This window comes from Oscarella lobularis, chromosome 12 (assembly GCF_947507565.1).
Source record: "Oscarella lobularis chromosome 12, ooOscLobu1.1, whole genome shotgun sequence".
NCBI classification, from domain to species: Eukaryota; Metazoa; Porifera; class Homoscleromorpha; order Homosclerophorida; family Oscarellidae; genus Oscarella; species Oscarella lobularis.
The window spans coordinates 647,433-666,854 of record NC_089186.1 but is presented as its reverse complement, the minus strand read 5'-3'; the positions used below and the strand labels follow the sequence as shown (position 1 = coordinate 666,854).

At 44.4% G+C, this 19,422-nt stretch overlaps 3 protein-coding genes across 3 annotated transcripts; 2 read left to right on the top strand and 1 right to left on the bottom strand.

Annotated features, from left to right (window-relative positions):
- Positions 1-8,845: 8,845 nt before the first annotated feature.
- LOC136193940 (uncharacterized) lies at positions 8,846-10,474 on the top strand. The gene has a single exon (XM_065982949.1). The coding sequence runs from the start codon at positions 8,846-8,848 to the stop codon at positions 10,472-10,474; it is 1,629 nt and encodes a 542-aa protein (XP_065839021.1).
- Positions 10,475-11,964: 1,490 nt separating this feature from the next.
- Positions 11,965-15,563, top strand: LOC136193939 (kelch domain-containing protein 2-like). The gene is made up of 20 exons (XM_065982948.1): positions 11,965-12,037; positions 12,167-12,714; positions 12,769-12,923; positions 12,972-13,166; positions 13,232-13,376; positions 13,428-13,551; positions 13,607-13,636; positions 13,684-13,746; positions 13,794-13,847; positions 13,897-13,947; positions 13,998-14,060; positions 14,109-14,171; positions 14,222-14,275; positions 14,326-14,388; positions 14,438-14,491; positions 14,544-14,585; positions 14,638-14,691; positions 14,754-14,807; positions 14,857-14,954; positions 15,016-15,563. The coding sequence occupies exons 2-12, from the start codon at positions 12,186-12,188 to the stop codon at positions 14,161-14,163; spliced, it is 1,464 nt and encodes a 487-aa protein (XP_065839020.1). The 5' UTR covers positions 11,965-12,037; positions 12,167-12,185; the 3' UTR covers positions 14,164-14,171; positions 14,222-14,275; positions 14,326-14,388; positions 14,438-14,491; positions 14,544-14,585; positions 14,638-14,691; positions 14,754-14,807; positions 14,857-14,954; positions 15,016-15,563.
- Positions 15,564-18,216: 2,653 nt separating this feature from the next.
- Positions 18,217-19,152, bottom strand: LOC136193938 (uncharacterized). Its single transcript, XM_065982947.1, has one exon. The coding sequence runs from the start codon at positions 19,150-19,152 to the stop codon at positions 18,217-18,219; it is 936 nt and encodes a 311-aa protein (XP_065839019.1).
- Positions 19,153-19,422: the final 270 nt, after the last annotated feature.

Genomic DNA, 19,422 nt, shown 5'->3' with positions numbered 1-19,422 from the left:
ATCTCGCTATGCTACCATGCCAACTAATAATTAACGTTATCTAAAAAAGGAATCCATTTTTTCGTCTTTTCTCCTCTTCCGACGTCATATATTCAACGCTATTCCATGCCCATCCATTCGTCCTCTAATTAGGATGTATGTACTGCGAGAAAAGATAACTCACTCCTACAGTAGTGCAGAAAATAAAGAACGAGAAAATCAAAGTGCCCTACTAACACGTAATTAAAACGAACTAAATCGCACAAAATAAAAATCGCTGACATCTCCAGATAAGTGCGCAAGATTCGTGAGAACGTACGCACGTTGCCCACGCGCCTAAATCAATCTCCTGCTTCAAACAATGACGTGCAGCAAAATTTTCGTTTCATCATACGCTTGCAAAAACGCTGACCGTCTCATTTTCTCAGCTGAATTAAATTGTTTTTATATCAGTTCATTGCCACGGGCCTAGAAGAGAAAACGCAGCAAGTATAGATCAATCACCTTCAATTAATCTTAACTTACTTCAAATTTTTCTACGACGTAATCTCTTCAAGATTTTACTTTAATAAAGTTCTCGATCCAAGATCATATTATTGACTTAAGTAATACGACTACGTCTCCTCATGGCATCTCCTTGATCTATAAATAATCCTAAAAACAAACCTAGATCATGACCTAAAATAATATACAGATATCACAACCTAAGTATTCCACTAAAACGGTGTAACCGAAGCGGCGGCTGCTAGTTAGATAGACACGTTCCGGAGAAAAGAGATACTAAACCTTTACAGCTGCCCTAACCCTTAAACCGGGGAAACGACCCGTGCACACTAACATAGCAAAAAACCAAGCACGACTTCTACGTTCCGAATGCGCGTCGTCCCCCTTCACACTCCCTGTGAGTGTCACACACAAACAAAAGAAGCCTCATACACTGTCAAGATACCAGCCTCACTCCTGAACCCCAAACCCCCTTGATTACACAGTGGCACGCCAGGCAATCGGCGTCGCGTGTGTCACTGTGACTGAGAATCCCGCACTCTAAACTCCGAGTCCACGGGGCCCCATCATAAAAAACCTCAAAAAAATTGATTGATCTTCGTCGGCGCTACATTCCCATGTCAAAAAAGACGACACGCTGATTTTTAGAACGGGAATTGGCGATGACGTGAATCAATTGCGTACGTGAAAGAGAACGTGCTGGGCGCTTACGAATGCAGCACGGATCTTCTTCGTCGCTGCAAGAACAAGCGCAGCCATCTAGAAAACGCATAGGCATAGATAAGACGGAAAGGATCGGAGGTGAGAAAGGGGGTCCCAGTGGTGAAAAGAAAACGAGAATGCCAAAATACCCTAATGTGAACGGCACGCGAGGACGCGCAAGTGCGTACGGTTCGAGATCGCTCTCCTACGAGTGGATTCACTCGGCGCAGCTGGCGCGGCGAGAAGTAGGTCTTTGCGCACGCGCAAATTAACATTGATCAGATGTTTTGATTGATCTCAGCGGATCGGCTCTAGGCGGAAAACTTACCCAAGTGTTTTCTTGGGAAATGTCAGGCAGGCGTGCGGCAAAAAAGCGTCCTTTTTGATCGGTCTTTTTTGAATATTTTCAGATAAACTATAGGCAATCAAATACCTACATGAGAAACGAAAACGCCCTTGCCCCTGAAGTAAAGAGCACTTAGCAAAATTGCCGAACAGAATAAGGTGTATTTGATGGAACTGACGGAGGCGCAATAGTCAGCACAGACTCAAACAATTTTGCGACTTTAGAATAAAAAACTGCTCTTACGCCGACAGCCCGTCGTACTTCTTTTATATGACTTCGGTTGACACTAGCCCTGTTCGCTCAAACCACTTCAGAATCTGACCTACGGCAGATGACTAAAGATTTGATATGATTTATTGATGAACAGACACCTGCAAAAGATCGCTGAGCCCACCTGGCAAACAGATGTTGAGCCAATTCGGCTAAACATATATTGCCAATCAGTGATCCGTCCAAATCGTGCATGCACGCCCTGGGTATATACACGAACGTGTAACTAAACATCGAGAGTTTTTGCATGTAGCGCAGAGATTGTGCACAAGCAACGCTTCCTGCTCATTAGCAACGCCCCGTGAGTCACTGTGAGAACGTACTCAAAGCGCTTCCCGCTCCTAGAAGCTGCAAATGCATCTCATCGTCCTAGGACTGGCTCTCTATTTCACCATACTTCGCAAAATAGGAGAAGGGAAAAGTAGTACTGGTCTCTGGAAACACGTACTACAAGAGGGCTCGGACTGGGAGCGAAATTCGCCTCTATCAGTACATAATTATGGGAAACGTGTACAGGGCTACGCTATCCCAGCTGAACGCGCGATGACCTATCGGCGAAAGGCAAACCCTTCGGAAGCTACACAACGATTACTGTTTGTTGACTACGTAGGTGTTACGTGGACTTTTTCGCTAGGGACAAATTCATGGACAGCACTTTCTACAAACGAACATTTTACTCACCTACGCGGGAATTCGATTACCAACCTTTGCGAAATGAGAATTGTTGCTTTCGGTGGATACCACGAAGTATACAGCGACGGACATATCACAAAATCGTTGCATGATGACTCTAGATTATGGCTTTTCAACGGTGATAAGGAAGTGTGGTCTGTTCTTCAAAACCTGCCGGAAGGTCCCCAGGCCCGCCATGACCACAAGGCATTCACACAGTACAACAAGGAAAGCACGTGCCAATGCAAGGAGTCATTGTTTGTATACGGCGGGCTTTCGGGGACTTCTCAAATCTACCTAAATGACTTCTGGGAGCTTCGCTGCGTTGACGACCAAAGAATGAAATATAAATGGATACAAATCAACACCCCAACGTGGCCGCTACATTCCTTTGCCCAACAGCACGCATTTTCAGTAGACAGTGAACACATTTACTGGCTCACATTTGGCAGACAAAATGTGTGGATTTTGGACGCAAGGACGAAAAAATGGACTTCAAAAATGATCGAAAGCTCCTGCTCAAACCTGGCGCCTACTTATCCCGATAAAACAAGCCCGGTCTACGACAAGGAACACAAACTACTCATTGTCCAATTACGAACTTTTGTACTAGGAGTTTACGATGTAAACGAAAACAATTTTCACTGCGTAAAAATCAAGGAAGTCGCGGCACATTGATAAAAGAAGCTCCTGCCAAGATTCTGCTACTGACAAATCAATTACTGTTCGTAGCCAACCAGATGCCTCTCTATAAGGCGAAAATTAGACTCCAGGTGCTAGAAAAAGCAAATCTTCTACGCATTTTGAAAAATAATCACTCACATAGAGCACCACATTTAGCATTACTTAGTCTCACGCAGAAGTACCCCGTTTTTACTGGAGACGCCCGGATGGTTAAGATTAGCGACGCTATTTGGTATCTGATGTTTCAAACAAAGCAAATGGTGCTGATGTGAAGATATGAAAATAATTACCTCAGGTGGACGCTCTACGATCCAGATCAGAAGCCAAAAACCGACGAAGCCCGTTCTTGGGAAACGATGGCTTATTCAGCAACCAAAAATAATTACGTAGCTATCTTTGGAACAGGAAATCTTTGGATGTACAACACCAATACACGAATATGGACAAGGGTACTTTCCCGCGGAAAGGGGCCAAACAAACTAACTTCGTACGCTACCATGAACTCGATGAAGAACGGATCGCTGTTTCTATTTGGAGGGATAGACGGAATACTAAATTCGCTTTGGTTTGGAACAGTCAATTTTAAAGGCATGAAAGCAACCTGGAAAAGATTTAGCTTCGACGGTAGACACGATCTAACAGGCCGACTTCACCAGTGGTCAAGCGCAATATGGAATAACACGTTTTACGTATACTTCCTTAGGAGTAACTCTTCTTGTGAATGGAAAATATACCACACACAACTTGACATCAGCCAACTGAAGTGGAATGTCACCTCGATTGGCACAAAAATGACGGCAGCAGAGGCAAACACATTGAAGACCTTTTGCGGTATGCCAAGCGCAAAAAATGGTCGCTTTGCATTCATCCTAAGTGTCAGTGGAGATCTTCTGATTGAAGATCTTAGTCAAATGAAGATCAAAATAATAAATATGAAAAGCAATAATTCTTCAGTTAATGAAAAGCACTTACTTGTCGGTAGCGACCAAAAAGTATTTAATTTTGCCACACTTCGGTATGCCTCTAAGAAGAAGACAACTCTAATTGCATTAGAAAGTTTCAAACTTCCAGGGTGCGAGCCAGGGACAAATAGTTCCAATTACACTCTTTATCCGTGTCGCCCCTGTCCCATTGGGCAATACAGTCATTATCGCAGTGCAATTAAATGCACCGATTGTCCGCCCGGTTTGGTAACAAGAACAACAGGCTCAACGTCCTTAAAAAACTGCACATGTTTGGCTGGAAAGTGCGTGAATGGAAAATGCATCGTAGAAAACGACTTCACAACCCATTGTATTTGCAACACAGGATTTACTGGGCCAACGTGTGAAACACCAACAACGTACCTCGAAGGTATTGGAACAGTAGTCGCAGCGCTACTAATCGCGGTGTTCCTCTACAACATAAAAAGCGCCAGAGAACACAAAAATACGGCCACCTACACGAGAGCCGAATTGGAAATCGTTGCAGAAACAGTAGCCGAACTCACCGACATATGGTCAGTAGAGGTAAAAGAAGTCGAATTTGACCGAATGATCGGAGAGGGATCCTTTGGCGACGTGTGGACTGCGCAATATCGCGATCAAACCGTCGCCGTCAAAATCCTTAAAATTACAGAACAAGATTGCACCAACGAGCAATTACAAGAATTCAAAGACGAAAGCGAACTGCTTCGATCGATATTCCACGCGCACATCGTTCGATTCATTGGAACTGGGAAGACGGCGGAGAGCAAACCGTTCATTGTTTTGGAATACATGGAAGAAGGGTCAATTCGAAAAGAATTGGATGACAAGTACGGAGATCATCCTATGGAGATCGAGCTTCAAGTCAAATACGCTCTACACGCGGCCAAGGGAATGCGTCATCTTCACCGCATCAATCGAATGCATCGCGATCTCAAGTGCGACAATCTTCTCGTCAACAAGGCGGGAATCGTCAAAGTCGCCGACTTGGGCTGCACCAGGATCGCACCCAAGATCAGCGACGAGAACGATGGAAGCGTTCGCGGAACACGTGCCGTAGGTACGGCATTCTTCAGAGCTCCGGAAATATTTCGCGGCGAAGCGTACAGCGTTGCCGTCGACGTTTATAGCTACGGTATTACGTTGTGGGAACTGATGACCGCAAAGCATCCTTACTTCGATAAATTTGAAAACGGATTGATGAAACGAGAAATTCTGGATCAAGTCGTTTATCGTGACGTACGACCTGAATTTCCGGTAAACTGCGAGAGCAATTTGAAGAAAATAGCCAAATGGTGCTGGAATGGAAACCCAGTTGAACGACCGACATTTGAAGAGGTTGTTCCAGTGCTGAAAGAACTCTGGTTCTCAATGAGGTAAGGAGTGTTTAAGCGTGCACAAAGATCGACTTTTTTTCAAAAGGAAATTCCTTTGTAGTACTGAGTCAAGTTGATGAGACAAGCAAGGAAGAGGTCGTGAAAGAAAATAGAATCGTCGTTTTACTGGGCTCTGAGTTTCACATTGCATACACCCGTCTGTGGTAGGTTCAAGGTATAGGCAACATGCTATAGGGAGAAGGCACATATTTACTGGAAAATAATTAATGTCGAGTGTAGTATCGTTACTTGTAGGTTGCGAATTCTGAACATTATCTATATAAATATCCCGTGAGAAACGGCATGGCCTGAAGTACGTGGCGGCTACTAGCAAATATTTGGGGAAGGGAGCTACAACCTTCTAGTCCCTAGACCGCCCTACCCGACTAAGCCTTAGCGCAAGGGAAGGACCCATGAATACTAGCAGTCACACAGTAGTACACTACGACCGAGTGTCGTTCCTACTACACTCTCTAACAGCGTACATACACGATTAACACGTCTATTTCTTATAAGAGTTTCATTCGCCGCTGTGACCTGCCCCCGTTTGAGCTCCAACTTTCCCTCAATTAGACGTTCAGAAACCAAAGATTTAGTTTTAGATTCTGCCATGAAATTGGTCTACGCCCACAAAGCGTGGGCATGCAGTGACACAGCATTGAAATTCATCTCCATGTACGCTGCAGAAAGACGTGTAACCCTATATAATTACATATGTAGGGCTCTGCCTACAAGTGTAAGTGCACGCCTACACACAGGTGGGGCCCCAAAAAGGATACGACTAACTTTATTCATCAGCTGAGTTGCACCAGGTCTGATGGTAGCAAAAGTTCTAGAAAACACAGCGCGGTGGCCATGCAAATGCGCATCGCGATCACCAGATCCGCTACGAGAAGTGAACTGTTTCACCTTTGGACTTCAGCAAAGAAACATCTCAATGCAAGGACTTAGATTAGAATACCGATGCGTGCGGGCAGCGTGTCTGTCCTAACGGAAACGCCTTCACGATTTCGTGGCGATTTTTGGTCTTACCGCTGACTCACTTTGCACTCCCACAAAGCAAATGCCTTCTGATTGAAGCTATAGCGCTATTATGGATGCTGACAATCCCAACGGAGAGACGAATCGCGAATGTGGATCCTGTACACCTACGGGATATCTACGTGACGTGTCCTGGTGGCGGGTGATGGATCTCGCGCGTTAGTAAAAGGTTACACACTTTTTCAACCAGCAGCTATTTTACGCTACCTACAATAAAATCTTATTGAATGCAAGGATGGTGCTAAACCTGTTTCATTACACTGGATGACTACATAGACTACATGTCGTACATGCCTTTACGTTTCCGCCATATCCGAAGTAGGCCTTCTGAAGCAAAGAAGCTAAAAAAATCAATGTTTTATTGATGAACGTGCACCTGCAAATGGATTGCGAGCCACCTGTGGCAAAAACAATAACATCTAAACTGCAATAATTCAAATGACGTGCATGTCAAAATAACCACCGAGAGTTTATGCATGCAAATATTTTGGGTCTTGTTCCTGCGCAGTGTAGCGATGCTGATTGTGAGCATGCAAGCAACCACTATGCTTCACGCAACTGCACGGCTGCAAATGAATCTCACTGCCGGACGATTTGCTTTCTTTTTCGTCGCACTTTGTAACATCGGTGAAGGGAAGAGCAGCACTGGTCATTGGAAACACGTAATACAAGAAGGCTCGGATTGGGGGAGAAGCTCACCAATAGCAGTACATACATTCGCACATTTTACAAGAGGGTACGCTATCCCAATCCAACGCGCTATAACCTATCAGCGAAAGGCGAACCCTTCGACGGCCCAAACTCGAATACTGTTTGTTGACTACGTAGGCGTCACGTGGAGTTTCTCGTTGGGCACAACCTCATGGACAGCGGTTTCCACAAACCGCCATTTTGCTCACTTGCACGGGAATTCAATTACCAGCCTTTGCGAAACTAGAATTGTTGTCTTTGGCGGATACAACGAAGTATACAGCAACGGACATATTAAAGAATCGCAGCAAAAGGACCCTAGATTATGGCTTTTCAACGGTGAAAATGAAGTATGGGCTGTTCTTCAAAACCTGCCAGAGGGTCCTCAGACTCGCCATAGTCATAAAGCATTCACACAGTACAAAACGGAAAGCGCGTGCCAATGCAAGGAGTCATTGTTTGTATACGGCGGCATTTCGGGGTCATCCCAAATCTACCTAGAGGACTTCTGGGAACTTCGTTGTCTTGACGACCGAAAAATGAAATATGAATGGATACAAATCAACACCACAACGTGGCCTGTACATCCTCTTGCCCATCGGCACGCATTTTCAGTAGACAGGGAACGCATTTACTGGCTGACGCGTAACAGCGAAAAAGCGTGGATTTTGGACATAACGACGAAGAAATGGGCTTCAAAAGTGATCGAAAGCGATTGTCCAAAGATTGCTTTTACTTACTCCGATCAAGCAAACATGGTCTACGACAAGGAACACCAACTGCTCATTGTCCAATTACAGAGTTCCGTACTAGGAGTGTACGACATAAATACAAACCAATTTCACTGCGCAAAAGTTAGCGGAAGTTTTGGTACAACGTATGAAAAAGCTCCCGCAAAGATCCTTTTGCTGAAAAATATGATACTTCTTATAGCGCAAATGATTCCTATTAGTCTGGCACGACTCAGACTTTTGGTGTTAGGAAAAGAGAAACTTCTACACATTGTGAAACGCAAGCAGACGCATAAAGCACCAAGTTTTAGAAAAATTAATCGTAGCAAGAAGTACCCTATTTTCAACGGAGACGCACGACTGGTTAAGATCAGCAACACCATTTGGTACCTAATGGTCCAAGAAAATCAAAATTTGGTAATGTGGCGATATGAAAATGATTATCTCAGGTGGACGCTCTACGATCCGGATCAGAAGCCAAATACAGACAAATTCCTTTCGTGGGAAACGATGGCTTATTCAGCAACAGAAAATAATTGCGTGGCTATCTTTGGAACGGACCACCTTTGGATATACAGTACCCGTTTACGAGTATGGACGAGGGTTCTTTCCATTGGAAACGCGCCAAGCAAACTCACTTCGTATGCTACTATGAACTCACTGAAGAACGGATCGCTGCTTTTATTCGGTGGTACAGACAAAACTTTAAATTCACTTTGGATGGCAACTATAGATTTCAAACGCATGCAAGCAACTTGGAAAAGAATGTGTTGCAATAGCAGACAGAGGTCACAAGAGCCTGCAGGACAACTTCACCAGTGGTCGAGCGCAATATGGAATAACACGTTATACGTGTACTTCCTGAGAACAAAATCTTCTTGCGAAATGAAAACGTATACGACGCAAATTGGCAATGGAGACGTGAAGTGGAATGTTGCATCGATTCGCAAAATAATGACGCCAGCCGAATCAAACACATTAAAAAACATCTGCGATACGTCAAGCGCAGCAATTGGTCGCTTTGCATTTACAACCAGCCACAGTGACGACCTTCTGATTGAAGATCTTAGTCAAATGAAATTCACAATAATTAAAATGGCGAGCAAAAATTCTTCGTTAGATGAGAAGCATTTACTCGTTGGTAGCGGCAATACCGTATTTAAATTCGCAACGCAGTTTTATGCCTCTAATTCTAAGAAGGAGACAGATTTAGTTGCTTTGGATATTTTCAAACTTTCAGGGTGCGAGCCTGGAACAAACAGTTTTGACTACATTCTTCATCCGTGTCGCCCTTGTCCAATAGGACAATACAGCGATCATTACGGTGCAACTGACTGCAGCGATTGCCCGCCCGGTTTAGTAACAACAACCACGGGCTCAACTTCCTTGAGAAATTGCACATGTCCTGTCGGAAAATGCGCTAATGGAATATGCATTGTACAAAGCGACTACACTACCCAATGTATTTGCAACAGAGGATTTACTGGCCCATCGTGTAAAATTCCGACAACGTATCTCGTAATTATGGGAGCAGTACTTGCAGTGGTACTATTCGTGGTCTCCCTGTACTGCATAAAGCGATTAAGAAAACATAAAAATATGGCCAAGTACACTAGAGCCGAATTGGAAATTGCTGAAGAAACGGCAGCTGAACTATCCGACATATGGTCAGTAGACGAAAAGGAAGTCGAATTTGACCGAATGATTGGAGAGGGATCCTTTGGCGACGTGTGGACTGCGCAATATCGCGATCAAACCGTCGCCGTCAAAGTCCTCAAATTTACAGAACAAGATTGCACCAACGAGCAATTACAAGAATTCAAAGACGAAAGCGAGCTGCTTCGATCGATATTCCACGCGCACATCGTTCGATTCATTGGAACTGGGAAGACGGCGGAGAGCAAACCGTTCATTGTTTTGGAATACATGGAAGAAGGGTCAATTCGAAAAGAATTGGATGACAAGTACGGAGATCATCCTATGGAGATCGAGCTTCAAGTCAAATACGCTCTACACGCGGCCAAGGGAATACGTCATCTCCACCGCATCAATCGAATGCATCGCGATCTCAAGTGCGACAATCTTCTCGTCAACAAGGCGGGAATCGTCAAAGTCGCCGACTTGGGCTGCACCAGGATCGTACCCAAGATCAGCGACGAGAACGACAGAAGCGTTCGAGGAACACGTGCCGTAGGTACGGCATTCTTCAGAGCTCCAGAAATATTTCGCGGCGAAGCGTACAGCATTGCCGTCGACGTTTACAGCTACGGAATAACGTTGTGGGAACTTATGACCGCAAAACATCCTTACTTCGAGAAATTCGAGCAAGGATTGACAAGTCAAGAAATCCTGGATAAAATCGTTCACAGCGATGTACGACCTGAATTTCCGGGTCACTGCGATGACTGTTTAGAGAAACTGGCCAAATTGTGCTGGAATGGGAACCCGTTTGAGAGGCCAACATTTGAAGAGATTGTTCCAGTGCTGAAAGGACTTCGGTTGCCAATGTGGTAAGGAATTGCGTAAGTAAAATCAATGCCAAAGAAGAAACCTTCTACTTAATCGAATTGATTCTAATAGAGAATCAAAGGCGTCAGTTAGCGAAAGCGACATAAAATCGTCGTCACATCGTCTAGTAGCTTCTTTTGTTGCTCGTTCTTCTTCAACTGTTTGTGGTACGTAGGTTCGAGATATGTAACACGCTTAGCTATCATGGTATATGTAAGACGCTACATGTATGTATACTGTAGTAGGCAGGGAAACGCACAAGATCTTCTGTTCACTGTTGTCCTGATCTCTCTGCCGCGCTTCAAAACCTTCACGTTTCGTAGGCAACATTATCTTCTATCAAATAGATAATTTCTTTATTAAAATTTTGGAGAATTTCAGAGTGCGGACGTTTCATGATCACGACAAACCACCGAACTATCTCTCGCAGCCGTCTCTGCTTTGGTAAAAACCACCCAGTCTCTTTTGCTCCTGAAGTATATACATCTATTAATATATATATATATACAGTATATATATATATATATGTATACAGTATATAAATCTACATGGTCAATTGAAGACTGAACTCAGGTGCAGCAGCCGGCGTAAGGATAGACCGAGTACACTCACGGTAATGAGAAATAAATCAATGATTTTATATGGAAATAGCAGAGATCCGACCGAGAAATGGACGGTAAATACCTTATGATGAGTAGACTTGGCCACGGGAAAAAAAACTCTTCTACCGCTGTCAGTATAGTTTGTAAAGAAAGCTGACGAAGCGTCTGCGCTTATATAGAACAGGCGAGTGGGAGGAGAGAAGTACGTTCTAACCGGAAACGTAGGTATGAGTGACGAACGAAGGAAGTTTAGGAAGCGAAGCGAACGGGCAGGCGTACGTGCCATCCGAAAATTTTCCCTCCACCTACGTACGGATTTGCGGTCTGGCGCGGAATCGCTTTCGAGTCAGAGCTGTTAGAATTACGACAAGGTTAGCTAAACCGCGCTCGACCGCGAACCCGCGAATTAAAACGTGAGGACGAAAGACGAGTCAGCTTCTGATACAAGAATTGCAGCCATATGGCATATGGGTCAACGACCACGGTGTGACTCGCACACGCTTTGAGCTTTCTGTCCACCCGCTTACGACGTCGACGACTGCAAAGCTCATCGTAAGGAGGATTCTCTAACGCACGCTGCCGTGTTTTTAGTCGTTCGACTCGTTAGTCGTTACCCTGGTCGTTTCCCTGGTTCCTCCCTGGTTGTTCTCCATCATGGGTGACCCGCTGTGGTCTGATCGTTTTCAGCCGGTATTTTCGGAAGCCATTCCTCTTTTAGCGAGCCTTCTTGGTCGCGAACTAATCGATAGGTTGCTTGCTAAGCAGCTCATCAGCGAGCATGATCATCTTGTGGCTGCACTGGAGCGACAACCCAAGGCGGAAACGGCGCGAGAGCTGTGAGATTCTTACCTGCTTCGACTTTATCCGGGATTTGATACACACGTGTACCGGAGACTAGGATCACGAGGCCGGGTGCGAACTTCGGTACTTCAACTTGAAGAAGAGAGAAAGCCAGGGCTCCATTTAGGTAGGAGCACTATTTATTCGGCTCGCCCGACTCCTCTAGCTCATTCGGGCTCAGAAACCCCTCTCCGCGTGCCTTCGAAGACAAAAATTCAAGTTTCGCGTCGCGTGAGCAAAATTTTCTTTTATCTAGAGTTTTCTCAACGTGCGGAATGGCAGAAAGCGTCGCGTTGTCACCCGAGCCTCGAGTATCGCACGAAAGTGCGTTGATCGGGGACGAATTGCATCTCTTCGGCGGAATAAAGGATACGATATATTCTGATTATTTTCCTCGCAACGAAATCTGGACTTGTAACGTCCGCGAGAAGAAGAAGAAATGGATTCGCCGTTTCACCGTAGGAATTACTCCTCCGCCTTGCCGAGGAGCACAATGCGTTGTCGTTGATGGAATCGTGTATTCGTACGGGGGAGCGCTGTCGGAATACGCATTGACGTGTCTCGAAGACGTGTATGGTTTGGATCCGAAGAATATGAAATGGATGAAAGTGGCCACGCCCGTCGACGGAAAGAAACCATGGAAACGCCACTCCTGCTGTTTGTGGGCTATTGGAGGACGAGTTATCATGTTTGGGGGAGCGATCCGAAACCTTCCTCCAAATCGTCTCCAATGTGGAGCACATTTACATGCGAAAGTGAATAATGAGATTTATGAATTTGTATTCGAGGAGGGAAGTGAAAAAGGTAAATTAAATTAAATGAAGTCTGGTAATATTTTAATCAATTAGTAATGATTAGGGTATTGGTTGGATGTTGAATTGAGTGGAAAACGACCGAAACCACGTTGCAGTGCTGCAGTGGAAACGATCGATGGACATCGTGGATTAGTTCATGGAGGGTCATACTTCGACGGACAAGTCAATGATGCATTTGTGATTGATTTGGAGAAAAAGGTAAATCCCTAATATTTTTTGTAATAAATAATTATTCAAATTTGATAGCAATGGATTTCCGTCAATTTTTCTCAAACACCATGCGCTCGGCATTTACACAGAATCTGTCGCATATCAACGAAAAAAGTTGAAAAAAATTGCTTTCTTCTTATTGGTGGGTCCGTCTACGGAAATTCGAAACTGAAAGGAAAAGAATTCCGGCATGTCTACGTTCTTGACTTGGACAAAAGAACATCTCATGCGGTACAAACTTCGTTCTTATGATTGCGCTTGATCAGTTTTAATTATTAGTAAATGTATTTTTTCAGCTTGATCTAAATCCGGAAATAGCACCTATTCAAAGGCACACTCTTCATTGCGTGGAGAATCAAGATGGATCTCTTCAGATTATTGTCATCGGGGGAAAAAAGAAGGATGGCAATTTGAAAGACATTTTGGACGAATTTTCTCTTGGTAATCCAGTGAGACTAGCATCATAATCTAATTTCTAACAACTTTTTTAAGTCCCGTCGAACGAGTCATTCGTGCAGATTGAGACTGAGATACGTGCACTTCCTTCAGCTCAAGATATATCTAAAGCTCCTAAGAAAAAGAGTCGGGAAACTGAAAGAGAAATTGAAGAATTGGGGTGCGAGATTCCTGTGTTTCTCTCTAATTAAAGATGAAAAGATGATTATTTCTAGAACGGATGTGTTAGAGGTTCAAGACGAAGGGTAATTAAAATAGATCAATAGTGGCGACACGTGACACTTTCTTGCAGAACACAGTTGGAAGCAGGATACCTGTCCTCAGAAGAAGAGAATACTCGACTCAGAGAGCAAAGGCAAGAATTTTTTGGAAACAAGAGAATCAAGGAAATGTCTGTTATAGGTCAGGGTTAGAGAGCCGTTGTAGTTCTCTTCAGAGAGAGAATGAAGGTCCAAGGTATGGCAAAAACTATTGAATTGTATCTTTTTTAAAGAGCCAAATATAGCAAATTGCAACCGAAAAAGAAAGACGTGGCTTTCGCTTTTGAAACGCAAATGTAAAATTCGACATCAGTAGTCTGCCCAAAAAAAGAAGTGTCTGTTATAGGTCAGAGCTACAGACCCGTTGCAATGGTTGTACTTCTCTTCAGAGAGAGAATGAAGCTATGAGGTATGGCACGAAATAGTAAATTTTTCACGCTGATGTACCTGTTTTCAGAGCTAAATGTCATGATTTGCAGACGGAAAAGACTGACTTAGCTAAGGCCCTTTAAGCTCAAACGTAAACTTCGACTTTAGTACTTTGCGTTACAAAGAAAATGTGTGCTATAGGTCAGGATCAGAGATGCATTGTAGTTCTCTTCAGCAAGAGAATGAAGCTCTAAGGTTTTGCAAGAACTATTAATATTTTTTCACGCTAATGTATCTGTTTTCAGAGCTAAATGTTATGATTTGCAGACGGAAAAGACTGACATAGCTAAGGCCCTTGAAGCTCAAACGTAAACTTCGACTTTAGTACTCTGCGTTACAAGGAAACGTGTGCTATAGGTCAGGATTAGAGATCCATTGTAGGTCTCTTCAGAAAGAGAATGAAGCTCTAAGGTTTTGCAAGAACTATTAATTTTCTTTTTCACGCGAAGGTATCTTCCTACAGAGCCAAATGTTCTTACATGTCTCGCGCTTTTGAAACTCAAACGTAAACTCCGACTTTATTAGTCTACCCTACAAAGGAAATGTGTCTGTTATAGGTCAGAGTTAGAGACCCGTTGTCGGTCTCTTCAGAGAGAGATTGAAGCTCTAACGTATGGCAGGAAATATTAAAATTTTTGTCACGCGAAGGTTACAAAGGAAATATCTGCTATAGGTCAGAATCAAAGACCCGTTGTCGTTCTCTTCAGAGAGAGATTGAAGTTCTAACGTATGGCACAAAATTCTAAATTTTGTCACGCAAAGTTATCTTTCTGCAGAGCCAGATGTCGCGATTTGGAGACTGACGTGGCTCTCAACATTCCTTCAACTCAAGTTTTCCTTACGAATGAAAAACTTGGCTCTGGAGCTTATGCAGGTACGTACAAAGGAATATTCTGTGAATAAATACTTCAAATAAATGATGAGCATTTCTCTAGACGTAATCATTGGGCGTTGGCACAATATGCCAGTTGCCGTAAAAAAATTCCACGATTTGATCACTACCCGACGAACGATTCCGATCTTCCAAAGAGAAGTTCTGACCGCGAGTCGACTCCGTCATCCCAGCATCATCAGTGTATGCGGTGCTGTGATGGAAGACGGAATTCCATTCCAAATTGTCTGCGAGTTGCTCGAGGGATCCGTGAGCGAGGTCATTGATGCAGCTCACGCATCTCGGTGCTATCTCTCTCAGTACGAGCAGCTCTCCATCGTACTAGAAATGACGTCAGCTATTGCTTATCTTCACGGAATTAAGCCTCGTCCGTACGTTCACGCAGACATTCGTCCGACCAATGTCTTGGTGACGACAGATATGAAGGTGAAAGTCGCTGATTTGGGAGCCGCCCATTTGGTGGAGAGCTCCATATCAGCCGGGCCCCTCAGTCGTCAATATGTTGCTCCCGAACGAATGCTCCCGATGTCAAGACGCAGTTCGTTGCCTAGCGACGTCTATAGTCTAGGGATCTCTCTAATAGAAATATTCACCGGGGAGGGGCCTGTCCCAGAAGAGAGAAATCGTCAGCTTCTGATGATAAATCGGTCTCGCTTGCGAAGGATCTGTTCATTGATGACTTCTGATGAAGAGAGAATCGGAGATCGGCCTTCGAGTGCAGAATGCTTGGATGTCTTAGAGAAGGAAAAGAAGAAAATCGTTGGAAACGGCCCAGCGACGAAAAGAACGGTGAAAGGAGGTTTTGAAGGAGAAGGAGCGGCTCGTCGTCACAAAGTCAATCTCTCATAGACGTCTTACTCTACTTCATGTTTTCTTCATTCATATTGTATTCGTGTACTATTGTAGACTGTGTCTGACTGTCTTTATATTCAAACACGATAAATAAAACTGGCTGCTATTTACACTAATATCGAAAGGACGATAGAAATGACAGGACGTTCTCCAGCTGAACTCGTCTCGTCTCAAACTAAATTCAAAGCTATTCTGTTCGCCCTGATCTCTCAGCAGCTTCAAAACCTGCACGCAAAAATTCCAAATGTGTGGACGTTTTATAGATATCCAGTATGAACTCAGTGCAGCAGCCTATATAAGGAAAGACCGACTTATCGACAGTACACGACACTCAAGGTAGTCTAATAAGAAATAAATCGCTGATTTTATATGGCAATAGCAGAGATCCGACGGAGCAATGGATATTGCCTATGATGAGCCTATGATGATCTCTTGTTCACGGAAAACAAACTAGTATACATTCTTTGAACAGAAAATTTCAATGTCAAGCGAAGTGGGCGTAAAACTTGTATTGATGTGAGTTGCGCGTGCGCAAATATTCCGTCGACTTCTTCGCGTTTAGCATGCAAGCAAGCGTCTGGGAGAGAGAACGAGCCTCTTCCGAGCGGCAAGGCTCTCTACGCGGAAGTGAAGCCAACAGGTGAGCGTGTTCGATCGCCTCCCGGCTCCCCCACACGCGCTCGCACAAAAGCGCAAGGTTTTCGCGTTTTTTCGCCAGTTGCGCGACTCGCAATCCCTTGTGAAAACAAAAGACGGCTTCAAGCAGGCATTAGAGTCTCCTCACTCTCCTGCATGCAATGCTTTCTTCAGTCACGTGACTGGTGGTGCCCCTTCGTTATTCAGGCGCTTGCATCCAATCGCTGGCGAGCAATCACGAGCCGTACGCTCTCGCGTGTCCTCGCGTGCCGTTCACGTTTGCATTTACTAGGTTCGCACCGCTGCATGGGCCCCCTTTGCCACCCTCGATCGTTTCCGTCCTATTTATTCCTAGATCCTATGCGTTCTCTAGATGGCCGGCTTCGCTTGTTCTCGCAGCGACGATGAAACACGCTTCGACGCCGCGTGCTGCATGCGTACGCGCCTAACTCATTCTCTTCCACGCAAATTTACCTAACTTCTAGACGGCACGGCATTCTCTCCTTAAGAACGGCGGATATTTTGCTCTTCGACGCGGTCTGCCTAGGGGTGTAGAGCAGACGAAGATAACTGGAGTTTTCGAGGTCTTCTTTTGGGGGCCCCCGTGGAGTAGGCATGCACTTGGGGGCGGGACTCTCTGTCACACACAGGTAGCGGATTGCCTGGCGTGCCACTGCCCGCGCTCTTGAGCGTAGACCGATTTCGGAACGAATCTAAACACTAGGCTGGTTTCCAACTGTGTAATCGAGGGTGGGTTGGGGTTCAGGAGTGCGGGCTGGTGTCATGGCAGTGCATGAGGCTTCATTTTTTGTGTGTGTGACAGGGAGTGTAGCGGGGACGACACGCATTCGTTACGTAGAGATGATTCGTACTCGGTTTTGCATCACGACCGACCATGTTAGTGTGCACGGGTCCTTTCCCTCTGCGTTAGGGTTTAGGGCGGCTGTCAGTAGGTAGGGCGGTTAGAGGTTTAGTAGGTTTGTAGCTCCTTTTCCACCGAACGTGCTTAGCTGGCAGCCGCCACCCCCGGTTAGACCATTTCAATGGATTATTCAGGTAATTTAGGTTTGAATAGATGCATATTTTAGGTCAATGGATTTTGAGGTAATCTAGGTTGTTTAGTATGTAGTCATTATTCTAGGGCAATGGATGTTGAGGTATTTAGGTTTATTGGAGTACCATTTTTGATTAAAATGGTTTTTAGATCATTAGGTAATTTAGTTTTTATAGGAATATTTATTGGTCGATTGACTGCTGTGATCCAGAAGTCTGCGCCATCGATCCTTACTTGAAAACTAAATGAACGTTCTTTAACGTTTGATTGTTCGGGAACGTCCCTTGGTACTGCAAAGAGCGGGAAGGTGGCGTTCTGCAGGAGCATGTTAGGTTACTTTCCCAGGTTTTCTTCACTTCCATGGTATTCTGTCGTCCTTTTTTGTGCATTTCATATTCGTGAGAAAGGGTAGATACACGGTACAGAATGGGCTACAAAACTCTGATAAACCTGATTTGCCAGTACTTCCAGGAGGAGACGATCATGCTTCACTTCAAACGTTAACGATAGACAAAACGCTACAAAAACGGTAAAAAAAACAGCGAAAGAGTGGTTTCTTGCCAACAGCACTGTGAGAAGACTGCTTGTACGATCCTTAATTGAAATCTGAATAAACGTCACAATTAAAGTAACTACGTAACTACTTGACCTCAAACTGTAGTCTCTATCATATCAGCGTTGCAGGTAGTAATTGTAAAGCAATTAATCGCAAGGGCTGCAAAGGTTTGCAGCTTCCCTGATTTCATTAATTTCTGCGCAGTTAATAATCTCACCTATTAAATTGGGAGAGCTAATTTCCTTCAACTTGTTTATGATGTCGTCAAAAGAAGGCCGACAAAATGGTCTTGCGTTCCAGCATGACTGCGTCAATTCTCTCATGTCTTTGTTGCAATCGGTGGGAAACTCAGGACGAAGTTCTTCTTCAACGACTCGGTTTAGAATATCTCTCGCCGTGACGCCCGGCTGGAAATGTTTGTCATAAGGATGCTTCGCTGTTTGGATTTCCCACAAGGTAATTCCGTAGCTGTACACGTCTACAGACGAGTCGTAGTGAAGTCCGCAAATAATTTCTGGTACTTGAAATAGAGCCGTTCCAACAGCCCTTGTCCCTCTCACAATCTCGTGACCCTCTGTGATCTTTGGAACGAGTTTTGTGCACCCCAAATCAGCCACTTTGACTACTCCACGATCATTGATGAGCAAGTTGTCGCACTTGAGATCTCTGTGCATTCGTCCGATGGCGTGCAGATGGCGCATGCCCATGGCAGAATCCGTAGCCCATTTGACTTGAAGCTTTTGTTCCGGTGGCGTGTGGGCGTAGTTATTGTCCAACTCTTGTCGAACCGATCCTCGTTCCATATATTCGAGCACAATGAATGGTTTGTCTTCGGCGTTTTTACCCGTTCCGATAAAGCGGACTATATTTGCATGAAAGACTGATCTCAAGAGTTCGCTTTCGTCATTGAAATCTTTCAATTGTTCCTCAGTGCAATCGTCGGCTTCGATTTTGAGCACTTTAATAGCGACGATCTGATTGCGATACTCGGCACTCCACACGTCGCCGAACGATCCACGCCCAATGACGTTCTTGAAATCTATTTCCTTGGTATCAACTGACCATATGTTAGACAACTCCATCAACGTTTGCGTCGCTTGATTCAGCACAATTTGTGTTTCTTGTAGTTGTTATCCTCTACTCGATGACGCCTTTCGATGTTTTCTTATTCGATCAGCACAATAGAGAAATGCCACAAGTACAAGTGTACCAATCGCTGCTCCAATAACAAACTGCGTAGGATTTTGGCAATTTTTTCCTCTAAATCCTGCGTTACACACACACATGGTTGTGTAATCTGATTGAATTAAGCATTTTCCATGGTAACAGACGCTGATGTCACAAGTGCAGTT